Source organism: Lampetra fluviatilis, chromosome 45 (genome assembly GCF_964198595.1).
Source record: "Lampetra fluviatilis chromosome 45, kcLamFluv1.1, whole genome shotgun sequence".
Classification (NCBI taxonomy): Eukaryota; Metazoa; Chordata; class Hyperoartia; order Petromyzontiformes; family Petromyzontidae; genus Lampetra; species Lampetra fluviatilis.
Window position 1 is genome coordinate 3,034,964 of NC_136319.1, and position 27,251 is coordinate 3,062,214.

Here is a 27,251-nt window from a genome sequence, read left to right on the forward strand (position 1 = left end):
TATTCATCACCGGTGGTGGCCGTGAGCGGTAATCGAACTCGGGTCACTATCGGATTCGTGGCGCAGACGCGCTAACCGCAGCGCCACCGCTCCCCCGCACAACACCGCAAGACACACATCACCTAGACACGCCCACAAACCATCACTCCCGCAGGTTTTTAGAAGTGACGATTCTCATTCTTGACGTAATAACCCCCCGTCCCTCCCCTATCGCAGTGGATTGATCCAGCAGCGCTGTCTCTGGGTACGCGTCAGAGCGGGCGAGTCCATTCCAGCCCGAGAGGCAAGGGGGGGCTGAGATGAATTAGTCTTGGAAATCCCCTTCTGAGCTCAGAGCACGGGGAGAGATAGACAAGGTGAGAATGAATGTGTGGGGCTGTCCGTGTGAGTATATGTGAGTCTGTCTATGTGAGTCTGTGTGTGCCTGTGTGAGTATGTGTGCGTGTCTATGTGAGTCTGTCTGTGTGAGTGTCTATGTGAGTCTGTGTGAGTCTGTGTGAGTGTCTAGGTGAGTCTGTGTGTGTCTGTCTGTGTGAGTCTGTCTGTGTGAGTGTCTATGTGAGTGTCTGTTTGTGTGAGTGTCTATGTGAGTCTGTGTGAGTGTCTATGTGAGTCTGTGTGAGTCTGAGTCTGTATGTGTGAGTCTGTGTGTGTCTGTCTGTGTGAGTGTCTATGTGTGTCTGTCTGTGTGAGTCTGTCTGTGTGTGTCTGTGTGAGTGTCTATGTGAGTTTGTCTGTGTGTGTCTGTCTATGTGAGTCTGTGCGTGTCGCGGGGGAGCGGTGGCGCAGCGGTTAGCACAACGCTGCGCTACAAACTGGGGAAAGCCCCGAGTTTGATAGCAGTGGCAGTGATAATCTGAATCGGTCCTGGGCCTCCCCTAGGTCGATTCAGTCTCAAATGAGTACCTGGTGCGGTGTGCAGTAAACATCGTTACTGGGGAGACAAAAGCGGCCGGGCGTGGTGCTGGCCACCCACCCCCCTCGTGTGCCATGCCGGCCTTCATAGGTGCTCGCTAACAGCACTTGCCCCAACAGTCTGTTAGAGGCTATACGGGGGACATTTGTCTTTGCTGTGTAAAATCTATTTTGAACGATTAATAACTGCATTGTAACCTCGGTAAACATGCATTATTGGACAGATCATTGGCCCAACGTTAGTCCAACGTCGGTCCAACGTTAGACCAACATTGGCATGTGGTTGGAAGCATTGGTCCAACGTTGGTCCAAAGTTAGACAAACATTGGCAAGTGACAGGAAGCATTGGTCCAACGTAGGTCCAACGTTAGACCAACATTGGCAAGTGATTGGAAGCATTGGTCCAACGTTCGTCCAACGTTAGACAAACATTGGCAAGTGATTGGAAGCATTGGTCCAACGTAGGTCTAACATTAGACCAACATTGGCAAGTGATGGGAAGCATTGGTCCAACGTTCGTCCAACGTTAGACCAACATTGGCAAGTGATTGGGAGCATTGGGCCAAAGTTAATGCAACGTTGTTCCAACGTTGTCTCCCCCATCGCGGTGCAGAGAGGCCGTGGGGGTCACAGCCCTCGGCCGTTTTCCTGTCCAAAGTTCCCACAGTCGGGCAGCGGAAGGGAAATCGCCCAGCCACGACTTTGCTCTCACTCTGACCACTGGCATCCTTCACTTCCGCATCCCCCCCCACTCCTCCACTTCCACCTCCCCGTGTCTCCTCCTCCCCCTCCACTCCGTGTCCCCTCCCCGTGTCTCTTCCTCCTCCCCGTGTCTCTCTCCTCCCCGTGTTTCCTCCCCGTGTCTCTCTCCTCCCTGTGTCTCCTCCCCGTGTCTCCTCCTCCCTGTGTCTCCTTCTTTCCGTGTCTATCTCACCTCCCCGCGTCTCCCCCGCGTCTCCCCCTCTTCTCGCTTGAACAATTATTAAGTGTGTAATTATGTCAGATCTTGGGATTCAGATCTCACCGCATGATACAGTTCGTCATAACGACAATGATGCACAAATGTAGGAAAGAAGCACTCGGAACTTGTTTTTAATCTAAGCAACTTTAATCTCACTTACTCTAGCATCAACCTCTTATCATCAGGAACTAATAGCAACGACAGTACCCATGCAAATATGTAGTGCTCGACTTGACACGACAATCCTCCAGCTAACACCGATCAACATTCCTCCTCCGCGCTCTCCGCTCGCTCGCCGCGTTCCGCCGGCCTCGCTCGCTCCGCGTCTCTCCGTCGACTGTCCTCTCCACTCTCCCCGTCACAGTTCAGCCGCTCTTTATCGACTCTCCCGTCACACTCAGCCGCATCTCTATCAGCTTCTCCGCCACACCCCAGCCGCTTCTGCTGGCATCTCAGTTGCTACCTTATACCTTACCACTGCTACCCTACACTTCTCCACTGCTACTAGCTCCGCTGCTTCAACTCCAACATCCTCCGTCTCCTCCCAGGAGCGAACTCCCATCTGTTCCAAAACCCCCTCTCTTTATCCCCCAGCCAATTAATCTTCAATTAATCTGAGGCATCCCCCACGACGCCACTCGCCCCCAGCCCCCGCTGGCACCTGCCATGTTTTTCCAGACAATGCGGCGCCACTTAGCGACAACTTCTCGGCCAATCAGTGCCCTGCGTCCTTAATCACCCCTTACCACCTGCTACTGTCTTCAGACAGCGCGGCACCACCTTTGGGCAACAACAACTCCAAGCCAATCAGCGCCCTGTGTCCTTAGTTGCCCCCTACTCGTCTCTGACCTCCCTACGCCTAACGACAACAACACCCTCGACCTCGTTTTCTCCCACTGTACTCCGCGCGTGCGTACACCCACTCTCGCGTGTGGAGCGTATTTTCAGGCACTACAAATATACGTGCTCATCAATCCGTATTCAATAACAAAAAACAAATATTGTCTAATATTCACCATCATGTTATGAAAAATAAAGCGATAGGCAGACTCTAAAATAGCAATATTCGTACGGAATGCGTGTCCAAAAACTACGCATATCAAATAGTCAGAAGCATCAACAATCGGATCTCACGATCACGTTATCAAATAATACTTCCAGGCTAACCCACAACAACAGTATCAATGTCAGCATATGTGTTCAAAAAAATATCCTTGTCAAATGTTTAGAGGAATCAACGATCAGATTTGCAAGATTATGTGATTAAAATAATAAAAAAACAGCTCATTGAAAAATCATCGTATTCATGCAGGCATATGGGTTCATAAATTGAATGCTTATAAAATGTTTAGAAGAACATCAACAATCGAATTAGTAATATGTGATTAAAAGAAAACAACAGCTACTATCTCAACGATAGTATTCATCCCGATACCGTGGATTTGTGTATCACGGTTGCAATCATTATACACGGTCCACCAGTTATGATGTAAAGTGCGATACGAGTTAGTTCCCGTGCGATCCTTGCACGAGGTGGCGTCACCACCTGTGAACTGTGTGGCCACGTGAAGGATGCGTGTGGGGGTCAGTGTTCGTCTTCCGTCTTCTCTGTATCCTACCAGGGAGCGTTGATTAGTAGGCTTTGTCCACCGCTGCAGTTGGCTTGCGACTCAGCTGCTCGCTGCTACTCATTCCTTGTCAGCAGCTGGATTGCTCTGTGGCGCTGGCCCAGCGCTTGCAGCTCAAGAGCAGCTGTATGTCATGGCACTTGCTCCAGCACGCAGCCGGGAATAGTTTGCTGTGCGAATACCCTCGGTACCCCCCCACCCTCCCTCGGGAGGTCTCCTGCTGTGCGCCGATCATCATTGCTCCTCGCTCACTCTCCAGAACTCATCAAAACCCTTATCATTAGATTATCAGTCACTTGGACCACAGAACTTTTACAGCCTATAGCTTGGACAACATGTTCTTTGGGTCTTTCGGTAAAGTCACGTAGAAAGGTCCAAAGGAAATAACAAAAAACTACGACGTTTCGATCGCAACACAAGCGGTGGTCTTCACGAAAAGGGGGGTTAGCTTCCAAAGGCAAACTCTATATAAGCGCTTGAAATGGGCATCGCCCAAATGTCAGCAGCCAATGTTAATGCAAATTGTGGACAGCCAACCCGACGGTTGTTGGTTTTCCACCAATCAAAAGGCTGCCAGGTGAAAATTAGCATGTTAATGAGAGATTAGCACGTTAATGGGAAATCGCAAAGCCGCAACTGGGGGGTAATCGGCACGCAGAGTGGCTGTGTTGGTGTGAATCCTGTGAAAGCGCAAGTTTGAGATAGGCGTAAAGCACAACTAACATCAGAAGGTGGTAGGATGGGAACATCACAGCCAGTTATGACTTAAACTGGTTGATAACGTCCTTCCAATGATTTCTCAGTTTGTACCCATCTTCTCGGTTGAAATTGTGTCTGTGTCTATATATATGGATGGCTTCATGAACGAATCTTTGTTGATAGCCAGTGGGCTTGCAAAGTACCTTGGTCTTAGAGAAGTCAATGTCGTGTGAGCCCACCGCATTAAAACAATGATCAGCCACGGCCGAGGTATTGGTCCTACCGTGTTTCAGATCTGCCTTGTGTTCACGAACACGGTCCGAGTTATGTCACTTGGTTTCCCCAATGTAACTACTGCCGCAGACACAGCTTAGTTTGTAGACGCCGGGGTATTACATGTCAGGGATCACATCTTTCACAGATGGGATCAAATCACGAATTTCATGTGAACTGGAATACGTACACCAAGCTCTCAAGATGATTGGATATTCAGACTACACAATCCGTAAAGCTATAATCCCAACTGTTGGGAAAGAACCATCTGAGGACCCAATCAAAACCATCACCTTGCCATACATAGCAGGGGTCACTAAAAATATTTCCAAAATCATGAGCAAACAAGATCCAGGTTCGATTTTTTTACCTGCTTATCCCAGATTATATGGCATAATAGTAATTGTGAATAAAAAGTATACAAAAATAGTCATATTAAACATTTTGATCTGAGCTTCATCATCATATACATTATATCATCAAGTTAACGTTATTCACTTTAAGATGTTTTTTGTTCATGTTTTTGTTTTTGTTTGTTGCGGTTGCACCCAATTCAAGAGCCGAATGGCTCACAGGGCTATACCTAATAAATGAACTTGAACTTGAACGTTTAATCTCATGATGTTTGAAAAGATTCCCATGAGGTGGTGGTCTATCCAACTTTACAACTTTTCCAAGCCAAAGCTTGTGGATAATTAACCTCCAGATGCCAGTCTCTTTATGTGAGGGCGAGGCAGCAGGGGGTGCTCCTTTGGCCTTTGTTGTCTCAAGGAAGGAGTTCACAGGCTTCCGTTACTGCGTTTTTTTTTAGAACTCGCTAAATCCAGACGTGAAAAAAAGAACTATTACATTAAAAATAGGCAATATCACGCTTAATAAAAAAAATTGGGAAAAGGCATGTATACAATACCGTGTCTCTTCCACCCTGTGTCTCTTCCTTCTCCCCGTGTCTCCTCGTCCCCATGTCTCCTCCAACCCGTGTCTCCTGCAGGTCCATTGGTCGCACGAGGATTGAAACTGAGTGGAGAAGCCATGGCCCCTACTCGAGATGTTCTGTATCTCCTCACCCTACTCTTGCTCACCATCGTTTGTTCCATCACAGCTCAGAGTGGTGAGATGACGGGAGGATACCTCTGTGAATAGTCACCATGTGTAGCCAAGTGTGTACACGTGTGTGTAGATGTGTGTGTGTACACGTGTATGTGTATATATACACGTGTGTAAATGTGTGTGTGTGCACGTGTGTGTACACGTGTGTGTGTACATGTGTGGGGAGCAGTAGTGTCACGGTTAGCGCGCTGCACTATGAACCTGGCGACCCGGGTTCGATTCCCGCTCACGACAAACAGCGGTGACGATTATTTGAACCGGTCCTGGGCCTCCCCTAGGTCGATTCAGCCTCAAATTAGTATCTGATGTGATGTGTAAACATCGCCACTAGGGAGAAAAAGGCGGTCGGGCGCGGTGGTAGCCACCCACCCCCTCGTGTGCTGTGCCGGCCTTTATAGGTGCTCACTAACAGCACTTGCCCCTACAGTCTGTTAAGGTTATACAGGGGATCTTTGTTTCTTTGTTTTGTGTACCCGTGTGGGGAGCGGTGGTGCAGTGGTAAGTGTGCTGCACTATAAACTCGGCAGATACCCGAGTTTGATTCCCGCACACGGAAACCAACACCAAATGACGAAAATCTGAATCAGTCCTGGGCCTCCCTGAGGTCGACTCAGCCTCAAATGAGTACCTGGTGCAGTGTGTAAAACCATCACCATTGGGGAGATAAAGTCGGCCGGGCATGGTGTTGGCCACCCACCCCATCATTTCCCTTTGCAGGCCTTCCGGGAAAGATCCTGACAAGGATTATTCAACATCGCCCCCTTGCAAGGCACACTGAGGAGAGGCTTGCAGAGCTGCAATGTGGTTTCAGGGCAGTTCGTCACAGATGCCATATTTTCTGTCTTTTTGCTACAGCAGAGGTCTAGGGAATTCCAACAGGACCTCCATCTCTGCTTTATTGACCTGGGTAGGGCTCTAGGTTGTTCTTCGTGTTTTAGGGGTCCCTGACTCACTGCTCACAATCATTATGGACCTTGTTGATTGTGGGCAGTCCCAGATAAAGCTATGTGGCCAGGAGTCAGAGCCATTCCCTGTTCACCTTGGGGTGGGACAGGGATATCCTTTGGCTCCTAAATGAATTAAAATATTTTTTGACGACGTAGTTCAAGGAGCCTTCTATGGCTGTACCAGAGGACTTTCCATATGGTACAATGGGAGATTGATTAATGCCCAGGTGCGGTCCAGGAATTACTCCCTATTGGTCCACCATGTTATGTATGCTGATGATGTTGTGATTGCTGCACACTCAGAGGAGTTGGAGGTGCTGCTGCTGAACCTGGAGCGTACTACTAAAAAGTGGTGCCATGGTAATCGCGGGTTCGATCCCGAGACCCTGATGCCGGTATATTTGGAGTATGAGTTTACATGCCTCTCTCCCCGTGGTCGAGTGTTGTTTCTAAGAGTCCTTTGGTTTTCCCCTACAAATTAAACATACCTTGAGAGGTTTTGGCTTTTTCCACTTGATAAGCCACTTCGTTGAGCTATCATTTGTGGGCAGGTTTCTTGACCTGGTAAAAATGTTTTTAAATAGATAGGTGGGGTCTTATCATCAGTCCCACCAAAACTAAGCACCTGCCTCGGTATTTGTAGTCATCAAACACTCCACCCCCTCAACGGCCTATTGATGATGCAGTAGTTGTGGAGGGAGTAGAGAGGTTTCCATACCTGGGCAGTGTGCTTATGACCAGCTTCGGTTTGACAGCAGAGGTCTCACTCCGGATCAGTTGAGCGGCATTATCTTTTCATTAGCTGTGTAATGCTGTGTGGAACCTATCTAGTCTGTCGCTCCACATGAAGCTTCAGGTCTTCTCGGCCACAGTCATGCCCTCCCTTCTCTATGCTTGCGAAACGTGGACCCCCCTAATGGAACAGTTCCATCGGTAAGCTCTTCTGGTAGGCAACTGAGTTGACTGGTCATGTAGCCCGCATGCCCAGCCATCACAGCCCAAGCAGCTTCTGTTTGGCCGCATAGAGGGGGCTAACTGGGCGCAGCACGGGCTAGAGAACAGATGTAGCTGATGTGGTAGAGGAGGATATTAAGCTGAGTGAACTACCCGATGACCGGAACCAGCAGTGTCAATATCGCCTTATGTACGGGAGGCTCGTGAAGGACGCTACTGGGCAGTTGGAGGTAGTCCCCCTCCAGCAACAATGGAGGGCAGAGGAGCGACGCTCGCAACAATGAAGGGAGTGCCCGTCGGCTAAAACACAGCAAGTTGGCAGAGTAGGGGGCACAGGTGGTTTATTTGCCAGTCATTTCAGTCAACCCATAACACCTGCAGGCTCTGTTCCGTGACCTGCCAGTAGAGATCCTGCCACACTTCACATGTACCTGGCCTGGTACAGGTGCCGTGGTGACATCACCATGATTTAGTGACAAATGGCGGCTGTTGTTGTTGTTCAATTACCACTCACGACCAACACTGGTGACGATTATCTGAATCGGTCCTGGACCTTCCTTATGTCAACTCAGCCTAAAATGAGTACTTGGTGCAGTGTGTCCTAAACATCATCAAAGGAGAGCCAAAGGCGGCCGGGTGTGGAACTGGACACCCCGTGTGCTGTGCTGGCATTCATAGCTGCTGCTACTCACTAACAGCACTTACCCAAACAGTCTGTTAACACCTCAATGGGTATCTATGCCCTTGTGTGTACACGTGTGTTTAACTCCTGTGCTGTGTTCACACAGATCAACTGAGTGATGAAGAAATCAAACGCAAGTGCGGGTTTTCTCTCAAAGAAATCCACGGTCAGGACAGCAGACGCGCGCGTGCATGCATGTGGGTGTGTGGGCGAGCGGTCCGGTCTGTTGATCTGACTTGTAATCTGGTGTATGCTCTGGTCTGTTCGTGATCTGGTATGTGATCTGGTCAGTGATCTGGTCTGTGATCTGTTCTGTAACCTGGTCTATCATCTGATCAGTGATCTGGTTTGTGATCTGACTTGTAATCTCGTCTATGATCTGGTCTGTTTGTGATCTGGTCTTTGATCTGACTTGTAATCTAGTCAGTGATCTGGTTTGTGAATTGCCTTGTTATCTGGTCTGTTAGTGATATCGTCAGTGATCTGACTTGTAATCTGGTCTGTGATCTGGTCTGTGAGTTGTCTGGTCTATGCTCTGACTTGTCATCTGGTTTGTCATCTGGTCTGAGTGATCTGGTCTGTGATCTGCCATCTAGTCTGGTCTGTGATCTGACTTGTATTTGGTCTAAGATCTGGTCTGTTCATGAGTGATCTGGTCTGTGATATACCTTCTAGTCTGGTCTGTGATCTGACTTGTATTTGGTCTAAGATCTAGTCTGTTCATGAGTGATCTGGTCTGTGATCTGGTATGTTCGTGATCTAGTCTGTGATCTGCCTTCTGGTCTGGTCTGTGATCTGGTCAGTGATATGTTCTGTGATCTGGCTTGTAATCTGGTCTGTGATCTGGTTTGGAATCTGACTTGTAATCTGGTCTGTGATCTGGCTTGAAATATGATCCGTGATTTGACTTTGTCTGGTGTGGGATTTGGTACGTGAGTGATACGCTGCATAATCTGGTCTGTGATCTGGCTTGTCATCTGGCATAGTATCTGGTTTGTGATCCGTTTCAATGCAGATTGCAAGTACGCGAAGTGCCTCAATGCCAGTATCATCTGCACTGCCAAGAACACCGAACAGACGGCTGACGACATCTCAAGTAAGTGCCTCTGTGATGACAATGGTTGTGGTGATGTTGGTGATGATGGTGGTGATGATGGTGGTGGTTATGATATGGGCTGGAGAAAAGGTGGAATGATGCGGTAGGGGAGGATGTAGAGCTGAGTGGACTTGCCAATGACCGGTTACAACGGTGTCAAGATCGGCATCTATGGAGGAGGCTCGTGAAGGATGCTAATGGACAGTAGGAGGGCAAATGAGTGACACAACAAGCAGAGCACCATGGTTAAAAACCATCAAGTTGGCACAGTAGGGGGCACAGGTGGTGCATCTGCCAGTCATCTTCGTCGGTCAACCCGTGGCATCTGGGTCTGTCCCGTGACCTGCCAGCGAGCATTCGACACTTTATGTGGTGACGTCACCGCCACTTAGTGGCTAATGGCGGTTGTTGTTGATGGTGGTGGTGCTGATGGTGGTGATGTTTTTCTTACAGACTGTCAGATGGAACAGTGTATGCTTACCCGAAAGGAGTGTGAATCACCACTCAACAAGTACCTCAGTACAGAAGAACGTCAGTACCCCTCTATATTTCTACCACTACCCCTCTACCCCTACCCTTCTACCCCTCTACCCTTCCACCTCTCTACCACTACCTTTCTACCCCAACCACTCGTCCTTAACAGACACCCCAAACCCCTCACACCTAATCCACGATCCCTGAACCCTAACCCTCACAGTCGACCCACAACCCCAGCGACCCTTGACCTGGTCGCGTGATGCCGCTTTGCGCTCCCCACCCCCCTACAGAGTGCGAGGGCGACCACTTCACCGACACCGACTCGAAGTGCCTCATCAACTCGCGTGGCTCCATGGAGGCACTGACAAGTACGTCATTTGCCATCTTGCATAAAGCAAGGTATCAGTGGCCGTCTTGCATAGGGCAAGGCAGTGGTGGTGGCCATTTTGTGTAGGGCAGCAGAGGCAGTGTGAAAATAATAGGTTTTAGCCTTTCTGGCAATAAAACAGGAGGTGCTAAGATGTTCAAATGCCAAATAGACACCTTTTGCAAGGAATCAAGTCTGCATTAATGATACACACTTGTGGAAAAACATGCAAATAAAACATGCTCTGATAATATATGCATTGTCTTTTAAACTAATTGTCCTACACCAGTGGTGATGGTGACCGATCAGTGGCGGTGGTGGACATCTTGCGTAGGGCGGCAGTGGTGGCTATATTGAACAGGGAAGTGGCCATGTCGCTCATTACAATCGCAGTCCTTGTTCTAGCGCGCTCGCGGCCGTAGCGGATGCGTTATCAAAAAAGCCGAGTCAAGGAGATATGATTTCCCCTAAAACAATGTGGTAACGATACAATTTGGCGCGACAACGATGTGCTGATACGCATGCCACACAGTGACATGGCAGGACAAATAACCGAGGGTATGCCGCCGTCGCATGTTATGATATCGTTCCCACGTACTGTTATCACCATACCGCTCAGCCGTGCATCTCAAGCAAGTGGCTCATCGTCGACCGCTCAGAAAATGGTGCAAGCATTATAACTGTGTGTGAGTTCCGCGTTATAATGGCACGCACATTCCACATTGCGCGAAAAGTGTTCCCTCGATGGACGAACCGCGTTATTGCGAAAACACGTTGCAGTGTAAACACTGCCACGTGCTAAGTGAGGGCTTGCCATACATGGACACTGGGTGGGGCTATGTTGTGGAGTTGGCGGGCCTATATAAAAGTGGGTGGGGCTAATGGATAGAGGGAGGGGTTTGACTAGTCCACCTTGTGGACAATGATGGTAATGATGATGATAATATTCATCACGATAATGACATTATCTATGGAATCTTTTTGACAGTATCTCAACGATCAATTGCTCAACCGATGAATCCTATAATACTTGCATTGCCTTTGTACTGTTCACATTTTGGCATTCTCTGGTCTAACACTGGGAGTGAGACAAGGCTATAAAGAAGGCTGTCTCTGGTGTAGGCCAATCAGTTTTAAAGATAATGCATCATATATTTACCAGAGCATGTTTGCATCTTTTGCCACAAGCTCGTGCAGTTAATGCAGACTTAATTCCTTGCAAAAGGTTTATATTTGATGTTTAAACACCTCCTGTGTTATTGCCAGAGAGGCAGAAGCCTATTATTATTATATTCTTCGATAATGATGGTGGTTCTGCTATTTATGTGGACAATGATGGTGATGGCGGTAGTGTAGCAGTTAGCACGCTGCACTACGAACCCGGCGACCCGAGTTTGATTCCTGCTCATGGCCACCAACACCAGTGACGATTATTGGAACTGGTCCTGGGCCTCCCCTAGGTCTACTCAGTCTCAAATGAGTACCTGGTGTGATATGTAAACATCGCCACTGGGGCGACAAAGGCGGCTGGGCGTGGTGTTGGCCACTCACCCCCTCGTGTGCCATTCCGGCCTTCATAGGTGCTGCAACTTGCAAACAGCACTTGCCCAAACAGTCTGTTTAGGCTATACGGGGGAGCTTTGTCTTATGGTTCTACCACTGATGTGGAAGATTATGGTAATATTGATCACGACAATGGTGGTGATGGCGGTGGTGGTTCTGCTACTTATGTGGACAATGATGGTGATATTGATCAAGATGGTGGTGATGGTGCTGCTACCGATATGGATCAGGATGGCAGTGGTGGTTTTACTACTGATGACGACGATGATGGTTTATGGTGGTTCTGCTACTGATGATGATGATGGTGGTGGTGGTTCTGCTACTGACGGTCTGTGCAGCATGCAAGCACAATGGCTACCTGGTGGATAAGCGGGTGTGCTTTGAGAGCGAATGGAAGCGCCGGATCGAAGCTCACGGTGGGTGCACGTCGGTCCTCGTGTCAAAGTGGGGTTCATCTGATATGCTAATGGAACACACCACAACAGTCTGTAAAGGCTATACGGGGGGATCTTTGTCTTCTTTGTATAAACTATGAACGGATTTTTATATTATTTTACCAGGTGTAAGGCCTCACTGAGCCACGTCGCTCTTTTTCAGACAAGCGACCTGCCTATCATGAACAATAGCTCAACGAAGTGGCTGATGACATGTACATGTATAGCAGTAGCCAAATAATCTGAATGCTTGATGTCGATTCTAAATGTGGAGGTAAAAATTGGAAGACCCAGAGGAAAATCCACACGACCACAGGGAGAGAGAGAGACATGCAAATTATACAGCAGGCATTGTCAGGGTCGGGATCGAACCAATGACCTCCTGCATACCAGGCGAGGTAGCTAAAATTGAATACCAATATCCACTGTGGGAGCACCCACAGGTGCGGGAAGGGACAACAAACTAAATGTAAACGCATCCACCGCATGTTGATTAACTGTGAATAACCCAACCGATAATAGTTACAGAAGTCGCTCTGCTAACATTTTCTATCCGTTCCATGAAAACTCCTGTCAACCTAAAATAGCTATTAAAATCGAAGTAACTTATAAGTTGAAAATTAAGTAAAAAATTACCGAGTCTGCACCAGAGAGAGCTGTTTCCGCTGCCAAAACAGAAAACGTATAACATTAAAGAAAGCCAGTCGAGGTATAAATGGCTCATAAATAGAATTGAACTATTTGTAGTTTACCAGGTAAGGCCCATTGAGCTATGTAGCTCTTTTTCAGAAGCGACCTGGCTATCACAATTGATGGCTCAATGAAGTGGCTTATCACGTCGAAATTTATAGCAGCCAATGCTCTAAATGCATATTTCTAAATGTGGATGGAAAAACCGGAGGACCCGGAGAAAAATCTAAATGACCACAGGGAGAGAGACACGGCAAACTCCAAATATACAGGCATCAGAGGGTCAGGATCTAACCCACAGCCTCCTGTGTACCAGGTGAGGTAGTTAACATCCCACCACCATGGCGTCGCTGATTGGCTGAGGGCATGGCTCACCAACCACTTAAAAGCTCTTGGATTGGCCGAAATTGGCGCCACTGTGCGTGACGTAAACTTATTATGGTTAGTCAACATTTGTAACATTAAGTCGAAACCATGGGGTTAATATTAGAGGCGAAATGTTAACCCAAAAACTGTCAACCCGATGTGACTGTTAACCGAGGGACTACTGTACTGTATATTGTTAGATTCATGTGATCCATTGTAACTTATGTGACTACTTTAACCCACAATCTGGTCTTCACACCAGATAGGCTCACAGTGATTACATCACTTTTACTCTCTCAATTTAAGACTGAAACAGGAAGACTTCTTTATAATTCTGGCTTAATCGCTGTGATGAACCTGCTGATTGTTGTTGTTGTAATCACACCAAGTGAAATGTCATAGTTACTAGAATTGTAAATATTGTTGGTGGTTTACTCTCCAGCACACAACCGGTTAGTGCTGAAGTAGTCACTAATTGGCACCATGGTTTTTAACGTGAAGTGTACAGGATAGAGGAGGTGGTGATGATAGAGGGGTACCTGGGGGATAGGGAAGGGTAGGGTAAGGGATAGGGGTCGTGATAGAGGGGTGCAGGGGGAATAGAGAAGGGTAGGGGATAGGGGTCACAGTAAAGGGGTGAGTAGGGGTCACGGTGTGTTTGGCGATGGTCGCTGCAGGCTCCATGTGTGTTCATGGTTCTCCCTGGTTTCTGCATCTGTAGCCTTAAAGGAGCTGAACGAAGACGCAATCACCAAGGAGGCCGAGCGTGAGTCACAAACTCACACAGACACACACGGGCTCACATACACATGCAGACTCACACAGACTCACACAGATACACAGACTCACACACATACACACGCAGACTCACAAAGACACACAGACTCACACAGAGATACACAGATTCACATAGACATACACGCAGACTCACACAGACTCACATGGACTCACACAGATATACACAGATTCACATAGACATACACGCAGACTCACACAGACTCACACGGACTCACACATATATACACAGATTCACATAGACATACACGCAGACTCACACAGACTCACACGGACTCATACAGATTTACACAGACTCACGCAGACTCACACGGACTCACACAGATATACACAGATTCACAGACATACACGCAGACTCACACGGACTCACACAGAGATACACAGATTCACATAGACATACACGCAGACTCACACAGACTCACACAGATATACATAGACTCATGCAGACTCACACAGGGAAACAAATACTCACACAGAGATACACAGACTCACAGAGATACACACAAAGAGAGCAATGGTGGCGACTGGCCTACAGATGTTCAGAGGTTTACACCTATGTAGCATCCACACACCTACCTATCTACCCACCCACGCACCCACACTGCACACCCACCCATGCACCCACTCACCCACCCACAGTGCACACCTACCCACGCACCCACCCAATCATATACACTACACACCCACACACCCACCCACGCTACACACTCACGCAGGTTGTGGTGCCCCCTGCAGAGTGTGCCTACGACACGTGCTTCCAGAGAGTGGAGGACTGCCTGAGCTCCCACCACTCGGAGATTGCAAAGAACCCCGGTGAGGAGACTACACAGAGACTCCTCCGCACAAAAACTCTACACAGAAACTCTACATACATAGAGTCTCGTCATAGAGAGACTCCAAATTCCGATACTACTCCATACAGAGACTCTACATACACAGAGATTCTACATACATAGAGTCTCTTCAAACACAGAGACTCTGTGGAGGAGGTTCGTGAAGGACACTGCTACTGGGCAGTTAGAGGCAGTCGCCCTCCTGCTACAGTGGAGGGCAGAGGAGCAACACTCACAACAATAAGCGAGCGCAAATCATTCCTTAATTCCGCCATCGCATCAAACTAAAAAATGTACAGCCTTTCCTGTTTGAGCCCCACTCCTTCCTGTTTGGACCCCACCCCTTCCTGTATAGGCATCACTCCTTCCAGGTTGGGCCCCTCCCCCTTCCCCTCCCCCCCCCTCCCCTCCCCTCCCCTCCCCCCCACTGTAGGGGTAGGGGTGGGTGGTGTCAAAGTGATGGCCACCAGAAACCCAGTGATACAGTGAGGGAAAAAAGTATTTGATCCCCTGCTGATTTTGTATGTTTGCCCACTGACAAAGAAATGATCAGTCTATAATTTTAGCCAGTCTCCAGACCTTAATCCCATAGAAAATCTGTGGAGGGAGCTGAAGGTTCGAGTTGCCAAACGTCAGCCTCGAAACCTTAATGACTTGGAGAAGATCTGCAAAGAGGAGTGGGACAGAATCCCTCCTGAGATGTGTGCAAACCTAGTGGCCAACTACAAGAAACGTCTGACCTCTGTGATTGCCAACAAGGGTTTTGCCACCAAGTACTAAGTCATGTTTTGCAGAGGGGTCAAATACTTATTTCCCTCATTAAAATGCAATTCAATTTATAAAAATTTTGACATGCGTTTTTTTGGATTTTGTTGTTATTCTGTCTCTCACTGTTCAAATAAACCTACCATTAAAATTATAGACTGATCATTTCTTTGTCAGTGGGCAAACGTACAAAATCAGCAGGGGATCAAATACTTTTTTCCCTCACTGTAAGAGATTGACAATATCAATCACTTCGACTCGGAGTTTGATTCTCTCCCTCTCACCCCTCTCTCCTCTTCTCTCTCCCTCTCTCATCCTCTATCAATAAAACAAACTATTAACTATTTTTATTTTAAGGCCCACTGACTTATATAGCTTTTTTTAGAACGACCTGTCTATCAATACAAAGTGGCTTATCATCATCACGTGGAAATCTATAGCACCAGCCAAATACTCAACACGTTTGATGTCGATTCTAAATGTGGAGGGAAAAACCGGAAGCCCCAGAGACAAAAATCCATGCAGTGACCACCACGAGGAGAGAGAGACACACAGACTCCAAATATACCAGGCGAGGTAGTTAACATCTGATTCTCCCTCTCCCTCTCTGTCTCCCCGTTGTTCTCTCTTAGGTTCCAAGAGAAAGTTCAGTCTCAAGGAATGCGCCTACCTAGCGGTCGACTACCCGCATGGTGAGCCACGCATGGGGACATGTGTAGAGTTGTGGGCATATAGTTTAATAATGATGATAATAATGGCAGTGATGATGATATTATGGGGAGCGGTAGTGTAGCTGTTAGCACGCTGTGCTATGAACCCCGCAACCCGAGTTCGATTCCCATTCAAGGTCAACATCAGTGAATTGATCATGGGCCTCCTCTAGGTCGACTCAGCCTCAAAAGAGTACCTGGTGTGGTGTGTAAACTTCACAATTGAGGAGACAAAGGCAGCCGGGGCGTGGTGCTGGTCACCCACCTCCTCGTTGAGTGTCATGCCTGCCTTCATAGGTGCTCACGAACAGCACTTGCCCTAACAGTCTGTTCAGACATAATACAGTTTTTTGGGTTAGATCACACACATATATAAATGTGTCGTTAAACCCGCCACCACCCGACACGGCCAAGTAGTAAGGTTTGTCACGTAAACAAAACATGCCAATTCGTTACTAGTACAGCACACCGGTGTGTTGAAGAGCCAAGCCACAACAGTACGACGTTTTGCCAGTAATTATAACCAGCTTCATCAGGCGACAGCCAGATTTGTGGAGAAGTCCACCTGCTTTGTTCCTTAAATAGAGGCGTAAATGTGATGACAACACTTGTTTGCTCTTCTGTCGCAAAGTGGGGGGGGGGGGGGGGGTATTAATGAATCAACGTACATTATGCATGTGCATTATGCGAGTAAATTAATCTCGTACTTTTTTCCCATTGTGTGTGCTAAAATAGCCGTACATTTATATATTTATGCGATCTAACCCAAAAATCCTGTATTATGGATCATATTGGTCGCCTACGTGTTAGTCTGTTCAGACTATCAAATCAAATCAAGCTTTACTTATATCGCACAATTCATGCAGCAAAGCAATACAAAGTGCTTAACAGGACTAAATTAAGCGACTGATGCAATATAAACAACAATAAGAATGATACATAAAAAAAAGTACATGACATTATAATGAACGTAAAGTATAATAAAATACACAATCAACGCGTAATAAAGGCATCCTAATTAAAAGCCAATCTAAAAAGGTATGTTTTAAGATTTCTTTCCCTCAGATCCTCAGGCAAGCTATTCCAAAGGCGAGAACCATAGTCATTTTGTTTTGACGGTGATGTTGATGATGCTGGTGATGATGGTGGTGATGATGTTGCTGATGGTGATGATAATGTTGTTGATGATGTTGATGATGCTGGTGATAATGGTGTTGATGATGATGTTGATGATGGTGGTGATAAGAACAGGTTTTACCCTTTCTGGCAATAAAACAGTAGGTCTTGATTTGAAGCTTTCGTGACTACAAAAATCCATTCTCTTTGGTTCTTTCGGTAAAGTCACGTAGATAGAAAATTAATAGATCACGACGTTTCGATCGCAACACAAGCAAACGTCATCAGGTGAAACAAACACAGCAGTTGTCATCCTTGCAAGTACTGTGTGTGATTAATGCAAACTTGATTCCTTGCAAAAGGTTTCTATTTGGTGTTTGAACATCTTAACATTTGTTTTATTGCCAGAAAGGGTAGAACCAATTCTTATATTTTGATACTGGCAAAAAGGTCCTATTTTTTTTCAGTGGTGATGATGGTGTTGATGATGATGGTGGTGACGTTTATGTGTGTGTGTCGTCACTCAGAGTGTGAGCAGATTAAATCCATCTCTGGCTGTGTGGACACGCTGCAGAAATGCATCAAAGAGCACCCAGCACCAGCACCTTTCCCCATTGGTGAGCTCGACAGCAGCAGCAGCACAATCTGATTTTTAAAAAATATTTTACCAGGCCCCACTTTCAGCTATGTAGCTCTTTTTCAGAAGCGAACTGGCTATCACAAATAATAGCCCAATGAAGTGGCTTATCATCATAATAATGTGGATATTTTTTTAGCAGCTAAATACCTGAACGCATGCTCATTTTAAATGTGGAGGAGAAAACCCGAGGACGTGGAGAAAAATCCACGCGACCAAGGGGAGAGAGACTCCATCTGCCATTCTTCCACTCAGGTGGTGGGTGTACATCCAGGACTCCATTTAAACCCACAGTGGCCTGGTCTCAGCTAGCTGATGAAAGTTGCAAGCAAGAATTTCATCATCGCTTGCAGCTGCGGTTGGCATCGTCCCCCACTCCTCCGGATGTGGAGGGGAAATGGGCAAGGTTTAGGATTGTGATTCATGCAGCTGCAATGGCTGCCTTAGGTACACGGCACATACCTCCCCAGAGACCCTGGCTGACAGAGGAGGCGTTCAAGCTGGCTGAGAAAAAGTGACAGGCCCACTCTCATTGTCTATACTCTATAGCATCCCACATCAGAGAATGAGGAGGCTTACCATAGCCTTCGCTCGGAGGTTTGGAGAGGCGTGTGGAGCTGCAAGGATACAGTAGAACCTCTGGTCACGACCATAATTCGTTCCGTAACTTTGGTCGTAACCCGATTTGGTCGTGATTCGAACCTATTTACCCCATTGGATTGTATGTAAATACGATTAATCCGTTCCAGACTCCTACGAACTGTATAGAAATATTGTTTTTTAAAGATTTTTAAGCACAAAAATAGTTAATTATGCCATAGAATTCACAGTGTAATAGTAAACTAAATGTAAAAACATTGAATAACACTGAGAAAACCTTGAACAACAGAGAAAACTAACATTGCCGCGTTAAGTTTTAGAATCGTTCAACAAGATGATTGTTTCGTCGATTCTGAGAGAGAGATAATTTTCGTATGAGCAATTCATGTTTCTATTGAAAGTAAGTTAACAGTAATATTTGGGTACAGTATTGTTTTTAGAAGCATTCACCGTAATATCGTATGAACGTTTACTTCAAGATTTCAATTTTCTTTAAAACCTTATTCTCACCAACATTACCACTCTTTACTTGATTAGAGGCCATGGCTAATTGCAAAATTAATGCAAAAATACACAAAATACTGCACAGAGTCCACAGCGAATGAGCGCACGTCTGACCGAGACCGATTACTAAGCGAGACTGACTGAGCAAGCGGCCACACGTGGGTCGCTGTTGTTTGTAAACAAACAACAGGAAATTTGGCGCTTACAAAAAAAAATGGCGCGGAAGGGGAAATCGGCCGTGGCCGTGTTTGATCGCCACCCGAGTTTGTGTTCGTGACCAGATTAAAAAATGTTGTGAATTCTTTAGTCAGAACCCGATTTGGTCATGGTCAGAAGCGTTCGTGACCAGAGGTTCTACTGTACGTGGTGGTCACGGGTTGCTAAGGAGATGAAGTCTGCTTCAGTAGCCTGCGCTAACACACCACTCTTTAATTTCATCAAAAAAGTAACTTGCAGCGCTACACCTATCACCATCATAAAGAGAAAGAAAGGTGATCCAATCTTTGACAACCAGTAACAGGTTTGCAGATTTGACAAGTATTCTTGTGAGGTCTTAGGAGAGGGGAAATCCCTCAGCCTGGAAAACATCATGGGGCAAAGTGGGGATGACCCTGCTGAGGCTGTAGTGCCTCAAATATTGGAATAATCAGTCACCCCCTGTGAGTGACTCACTGAAGTGCCATCTATTGAGGAAGTACAGAAGGCGATCCAGTCTAAGACCAGGAAAAGCAGTGGGCAGAGATGATCTCCGAAGCGACATGCTGAGGGAGGGTGGCGTTTGTGTGCAAACTTCCCTACATGACATCATAATAACAGTCTGGATCACTGGATGGGTTCTGCAGGATTGGAAGGATGCCCTGGTGGTCCCCCTCTTTAAGAAGGGGGAGGCACAAACTGTAACAACTACAGGGGCATCTCCCTCCTCAGTGTTCCGGGAAAGGTCCTGGCAAGGATTATTCAATATTTCTTTGCCAGGCACGCTGAGGAAAGGCTTGCAGAGCCCTATTGCGGTTTCAGGCCAGGGCGGTTTTACACAGATGCCATGTTTCTGTCCGTATATTACAGCAAAGGTGTCGGGAATTCCAACAGGACCTACATCTCTGTTTTATTGACCTGGTCAAGGCCTATAATACCATGAATAGGCTTGGGTTCTGGGTTGTTCTTCGTGCTTTCAGAGTCCCTTACTCTCTGCTCACAATCATTAAGAACCTTCACAATGGTGTGCAGGCCCAGGTAAAACGACGTGGCCGGGAGGCGGAGCCATTCCCTCTTCACCTTGGGGTGTGACAGGGATGTCCTTTGGGTCCCACATTATTTGAAAAAAAAATCGGCTTCATGAAGCCTTCAATGGCTGTCCTGGAGGAATCTCCATCTGATACAGATGCAATGGGAGGCTGATTGATGCTCGGATGTGGTCAAGGGATGGCTCCCTATTGGTCAACCATGATCTGGTGATTGCTGCTCACTCAGAAGCGGAGTTGGAGGCGCTGCTTCTGAACCTGGAGCGTACCACTAAGAGGTGGGGCCTTACTCTTAGCTCCACTAAAAATAAGCACGTGTCTGGGTATTTTGTACCATCAGAAACTCCACCCCCTCAAATCCCCATTGGTGATGGGGCAGTTGTGGAGATAGTGTAGAGTTTTCCATACCCAATTAGTGTGCTTATGACCAGCTCCGGTTTTACAGCAGAGGTCTCACTTTGAATCAGTCGAGTGGCATTATCTTTTCATCGGCTGCGTAACGCTGTGTGGAAGCTACCTGGTCTGTCGCTCCACACAAAGCTTCGAGTCTTCTCGGCCACGGCCATGCCCTCCCTTCTCTATGTTTGCAAACATGGACCACCATAATTGAACATCTTCGGCATGGGCTCGAGAAGAGATGGAGCGATGTGGTACAAGAGAATGTGGAGCTGAGTGGACTTGCCGATGACTGCCACCAGTGGTGTCAAGATCGGCCTCTGTGGAGGAGGATCGTGAATAACGTTTCTCGGCAATTGAAGGCAGTCGCCTTGCAGCAACAACGGAGGGCAGAGGAGCGATGCTCACAATTGTAGTTACATCGCTAGATGTCAACATGCTGGGTGCAGTGCCGGCCCTAGAGGGGCACGGCGTGCGGTGTAGTGACATCGCGGATACCACAGTGGTGTGGGTGAGGTACCGGTCCTAGAGGGACCCAGTGAGCGCTGAATGATTGCGCTAGATGGCACCACGCTTGGCGTGCAGTGCCGACAATACAGGACAGGGTGTGTGGGTGCCGGCCGAAGGATGAGGTTATTCGAAGCCATGGCACTCTGGTTGACCCGGGAGGACACGTGACCAGTTAAGTCTACAAAGGGGCCTCCAGAGGGGGCTAGAGGTGGTCACGTGATTGGGACCCAGATCCTTCCCGAAGATTCTAGAAGGTGGACGTGGCCAAGGGCGGAGCCGGCCACGCCGCAGAGAATATAAGCCAGGTCCCGAGAGGGACCAGCGTTGTTGTTCATCTTGGAAGAAACCTTCGTCTACGTTCTCCGTTCAACGAGTCTCCAACACGTGGTCCCGGGCCGAAGCTGTTGGTCCCGGTCCGTAGTAGCAGTTACGTTGTAACTAGTGTAGTTAGCCTGGTGGTCACCACCATAGGTTGTTATTTTGTTAAGGGAAAGTTACCCCGTGTGTTGGAACTGAATAATGTATTGCCTCCAAGTCTACGTCTGCGACTCAGTTGAACCCATTACACAATGAGCGGAGTGTCTGGAGGCTAAAATACAGCAAGTTAGCACAGTAGGGGGCACAGATGGTCAGTCAACCCATGGCACCTGGGTCTGTCCCATGACCTCCTGCCAGCGGGCGTTCGATACTTCACGTGGCCTTTAAGTGCACCTAGCCTGGCACAAGCGCCATGGTGACATCACCGCCACTTTGAATGGCTGTTGTTGTTGAGTGAGAGTGAGTGAGTGAGAGTGAGCTTGAGTGCGTGTATACAAACAACCTAACCCTTCCAAACTCGACCTCTGTCTCCTCCAAAGGCATCATTGTTGGAGCTGTAGTCGGGGTGCTTGTGGTGGCCGGAGGAGGGGTGTTGTTATACATGCGGCATAAGAAGACCGGTAAGGGACATCGCATGCAGAACCACAACATATTAGCCCCGCCCACACCACCACTGGCTCCTCCCACACACAAACTGGCCCCGCCCACACCCCCATTGGCTCCTCCCACACTCCCCACTTGCTCTGCCCACACACCACTGGCACCGCCCACACCCCACTGGCTCAGCCCACACCTCCACTGGCTCCGCCCACATCTCCACTGGCTCCGCCTACACCACCACAGGCTCCGCCCACACCCCCACTGTCACCGCCCACAGTCCCAAGGTGAGTGAAGCTTCAAATCTAGAATGAGTGATAAACATTAACTTTGAGGAGACAAATGGCCGGGCGTGGTGTTGGCCACCCACCCCCTCGTGTGACACTCTGCCGGCCTTCATAGGTGCTACTCGCTAACAGTACATACCTAGACAGTCTATTCAGGATATACGGGGGATCTTTGTGTTTGTGATGAACCCGTAACGCTCATCCGCTCTATCTTCTCCCCCACAGGTCCCTTCCAGCGTCCGGGAAATCCAATCGCATAGAGAAATTACCGACACAGCAACAACGAGCTCTCCCCAGTCTCGTTTCACTTTCTCCACCCACTCTCCCCTCACTCTCCCCCCCCACTCTCTCCCCCCTTACTCTCTCCACCCACTCTCCCCTCACTCTCTCTCCACCCACTCTCCCCTCACTCTCCCCTCACTCTCTCCCCCCACTCTCTCCCCCTAATCTCTCTCTAATCTCTCCCCCCACTTTCTCCCCCCTCACTCTCCCCCCACTCTCTCCCCCTAATCTCTCCCTAATCTCTCCCCCCACTTTCTCCCCCCACTCTCTCTCCCCCCACTCTCCCCTCACTCTCCCCTCACTCTCCCCCCACTCTCTCCCTTCACTCTCCCTTCACTCTCTCTCTCCACTCTCCCCACTCTCCCCTCACTCTCCCCTCACTCTCCCCTCACTCTCTCTCCCCACTCTCCCCTCACTCTCTCCCCCCACTCTCCCCTCACTTTCTCTCCCCACTCTCCCCTCACACTTTTTCCCCACTCTCTCCCCACTCTCTCCCCACTCTCTCCCCACTCTCTCCCCACTCTCTCCCCACTCTCTCCCCACTCTCTCCCCTCACTCTCCCCTCACTCTCCCCACTCTCTCCCCTCACTCTCCCCTCACTCTCCCCACTCTCTCCTCACTCTCTCCTCACTCTCTCCCCCCACTCTCCCCTCACTCTCTCTTCCCACTCTCCCCTCACTCTCTCTCCCCACTCTCTCCCCACTCTCCCCCCACTCTCCCCACTCTCCCCTCACTCTCTCTCCCCACTCTCCCCTCACTCTCCCCTCACTCTCCCCTCACTCTCCCCACTCTCCCCTCACTCTCTCCCCTCACTCTCTCCCCTCACTCTCTCCCCCCACCCCCAACTCCCCCGTTCTCCCCGGGTCGCCCTGCTGGGAGTTGCGCGTTTCGGAACAGACTTGCACTATGATAGTGGTGGTGATAGTGGTGGTGGTGATAGTGGTGGTGGTGATGATAGTCGTGGTGGTGATAATGGTGGTGGTCACAGTGGTGGTGATAGTGGTGGTGGTGATAGTGGTGGTGGTGATAGTGGTGGTGGTGATAGTGGTGGTGTCGTAGTAATCGTGATTCATGGGTCCCGTTACACCGAAAGCCCTCGCTTAACGCGGTGGCCGCTGTGGGTTTAGTCCGCAACAAAGACAAGACGAATATCCCCCGCGTAGCCTTAACAGACTGTCGGGGCAAATGCTGTTAGTGAGCACCTATAGAGGCCGGTTCAGATGATCGTCACGCAGCGTTGGCCGTGAGCAGGAATCGAACCCGGGTCGCCAAGGTTTGTAGCGCAGTGTAGCGCTAACCACTGCTACACTACCGTTACTCCGCAACATATACACACGCACACACACAAGCCCAAGTGGTCACTAAACTGGCGGCGTTTTGTTGACGTGATGAACGTCACCTTTCGGCTGTGTCGGCTGGTGGCGATGGTGGCGGGTTTAATGACACATTTATATTTACGCAAAAAAATCATCATTATGGATAACATTGGTCGTGAAAGCCCTACAACTACGACTGCGTGTTAATACTGCGGTCGACGCATTCCTAAACGGTGCCGCGTGAAGCCAGGAATCGGCAACCTTTCGTAGAAGAAGAGACGAGAGACAAGGGACAGCCATGCGACTGTGGCCTTGCAACCCCGACGCGATTTGGCCCTGTAGGAAACCCTTACCGATACGTAGAGACACGTAGAGATACATAGAGCCCCACAAAGACACATAGAGACGCATCGATATGCATACAGCTCCATAGAGACTCATCGAGATAGACACTTAGAGACCTCTAGAGGTACATAGAGATTCATAGAGATACATAGACACAGAGAGATAGAGACCTATAGAGATAGAGTTTCATAGAGACTGACAGTGATACATAGGGTCCCACAGTGAAACACAGACACTCAGAGATATATAGCGACTCAGAGAGATGCAGCAATTCCTTGCCAACCGTGAGGGTTAGGTTCCTGAAAACGCATCGTGGTTGGCAAATCCGTGGTTGGATTAGCAGCCTGTGGGAAATAGGGAGTCAGACTCGTTATCATAGTTGAACTAAACACCGAATAAAATACAGCACGTTCCATCACAACATAATAAAACATACATAAACTTTACATAAACTTTACATGCCTTCATACCTGTCAACCCCTTATCAGTGCCAACCTTATTACAGACCAATTCAGACCGTATTGGTCACCCCCGTGCCTTTCTTTATACAGGGTGCTTGAAAAAAATGTTAACACTGATATGGGGCTGTCGTTTTAAATGAAAAATTTACGGATAATATACTGTAACATGATAACAAATGTAATGTTAATAGCTTCAAAACGTCAAAGAGTCTCCACTTGTTCGCCATTATTGTCAACGCATTGCCTGGACTCTTCTCCAGGTGGTCTCCAGAGCCCTGGAGGCACATTTCTTGTCTTATTGTTGCAAAATTCCCAGAAGTTTTAACATTTTCTTTTGAAGCAACATTCATCCGACAAAGTCCCATCACGAGAGAAACACAAATAGATGAAAACAATTGTTGCCCGCATTGAAAACGGCTGTACGCCGTGCGGATCTGAAAACTCAATTTCCCTGTACAAGAATACGGGGTAGTAAACCGTAGGGGTTGACAGCTATGCACCTGAACCACGCTTGTGCTCAATGTTGCGCTGTGCGGGCTGTACAACAAAATGGACGGGCATCTGATCGACATCAACAGCGCAGTTAACAGGACAAAATTAATCCGCGATAGAATTAATGATAACTTATGGTCATGTTTTAGGCAATTGACCGATTTTCAACTAAACAAAGCTTGACCCATGCTTGAACATTTTAAGTGATTCTTGTCACGTGATTTATGGATCGAAACCGACCATTTCTGGATCGTACACGATTTGTCGAACGAAAAAGCTCACATTTGGCCACCCCTTGACGCTGATTGGCTTATTTCCACATTAACATAATTTATTCACTGATTAATTGTATGCTGTTACAGCGCCCCGCCCGCGAAATTTTGTAATGACGTCACAATGCAATGTGTGTCACGCAACGACGTCATAATCACGGCACGCGGATGCAGACCCCCCCCCACCCCCTCAGAGGGTTGCCGCTGCAGAGGGGGTGGGGGGTGGCGCAAGCGATGTTGAAATTCCTGCTTGTTACTATCCTCAGCTGGCTGAGACCAGGCCACTGTGAGTTTGAATGGGGTCCGAGGTGGACACCCACCACCGGAGTGAAATGGCAGGTGCATTTGTTTACCGAGATGCTCGCGGTCGGTAAACGGTTGTACAGAAGTCAATCGAATCTCGCGGTTGGTAAACGGGTACATAGAATTCAATTATATTTTGCGGTTCACAAGGGATTACTGTACACAGATATTATTAGAGGTTGTATAGTAAAACCACTGTGGCCTGCGCTCCTTCAATGGAGGAGGAACAGCAAAACATGGACTCGCTCTTTCTGCTGAAGCCCTCTGGTTGTGCCAGCAGCAGCAGGACCCCCGCATTGGGCATCGAGCTCCTGAACCCCATCGCTGCTGCCACCACCAAGAGTAGAACAGAATAACACTCGCGTGTGTGTGACCCACAGAGAGGGGAGCTGTAGCGTAGCGGTTAGCACTACGCTGCGCTACGAAGCCGGTAACCCGAATTCGATTCCCTCTCACGGCTAACACCAGTGATGGGGATTATCTGAACCGGTCCTGGGCCTCCCGTAGGACAACTCACCCCACAAATGAGAATTTGGTTGCGATGTGTAGTAACCATTGCCAATGGGGAGAGACAAAGGCGGCAGGGCATGGTGCTGGCCACCCACCCATGCCGGCCTTCATAGGTGCTCGCTAACAGCACTTGTCCCAACAGTCTGTTAAAGGCTAGATGACAGAGATGCGAGTTCAGTTGACTGCGAGTTTCTCCACTGATGGAGCGGCTGCGTGATGTGTTGTCGATCCTCCAATGTTATAATCACAGCCGTCATTATTTACTTTCATAATGACTGCATTTTAAGCAATGGGTGTCCTCTCTACAATCACCTCCACACTCCCCCCCCCCCAAGCATTACGATCGATTTACCGTCCCCAACTCCTCAGCCATCGCTGTTCTGTCTCTTTCGCACTGTAAACGGTGGCTAGATTGTATCTCCCTCGCCTGGTATACAGGAGGTCGTGGGTTCGAATCCGACCATGACACCTGCCGTATATTTGAAGTTTTCATGTTTCTCTCCGTTCCCTCCGCATTTAGAAATGTGCGTTTAGATTATTTGGCTGCTATACATGTCCACGTGATACGCCACTTCGTTGAGCTATCGTTTGTGGCCAGGTCACTTCTGAAAAACAGCTTTACAGGTCAGTGGTGCCTTACCTGGTAAAATAAAATAAGACATTACTCTTTGGTTCTTTCGGATCCTTGCAGTCACGAAAACTTCAAATCTAGAATGAAAAATAAGACATTGTTTAGTTTAATCGTAAACGAGCGGTCTGCTGGTGCCCAAATAGAAACCCGGTTTCCCACAACTCTCAG

General features: G+C 48.3%; 1 protein-coding gene across 1 annotated transcript; it reads left to right on the plus strand.

The window, feature by feature from the left end:
- The first annotated feature begins 291 nt into the window (after positions 1–291).
- On the plus strand, positions 292–22,823 carry LOC144947522 (uncharacterized). The gene is made up of 13 exons (XM_078876738.1): positions 292–356; positions 5,468–5,587; positions 8,276–8,335; positions 9,185–9,265; positions 9,719–9,796; positions 10,033–10,110; positions 12,011–12,088; positions 13,884–13,928; positions 14,693–14,770; positions 16,188–16,247; positions 17,909–17,998; positions 22,127–22,207; positions 22,697–22,823. Exons 2-13 carry the CDS (start codon positions 5,509–5,511, stop codon positions 22,729–22,731), a joined length of 843 nt encoding a protein of 280 aa, XP_078732864.1. The 5' UTR covers positions 292–356; positions 5,468–5,508; the 3' UTR covers positions 22,732–22,823.
- The last annotated feature ends 4,428 nt before the right edge of the window (positions 22,824–27,251 follow it).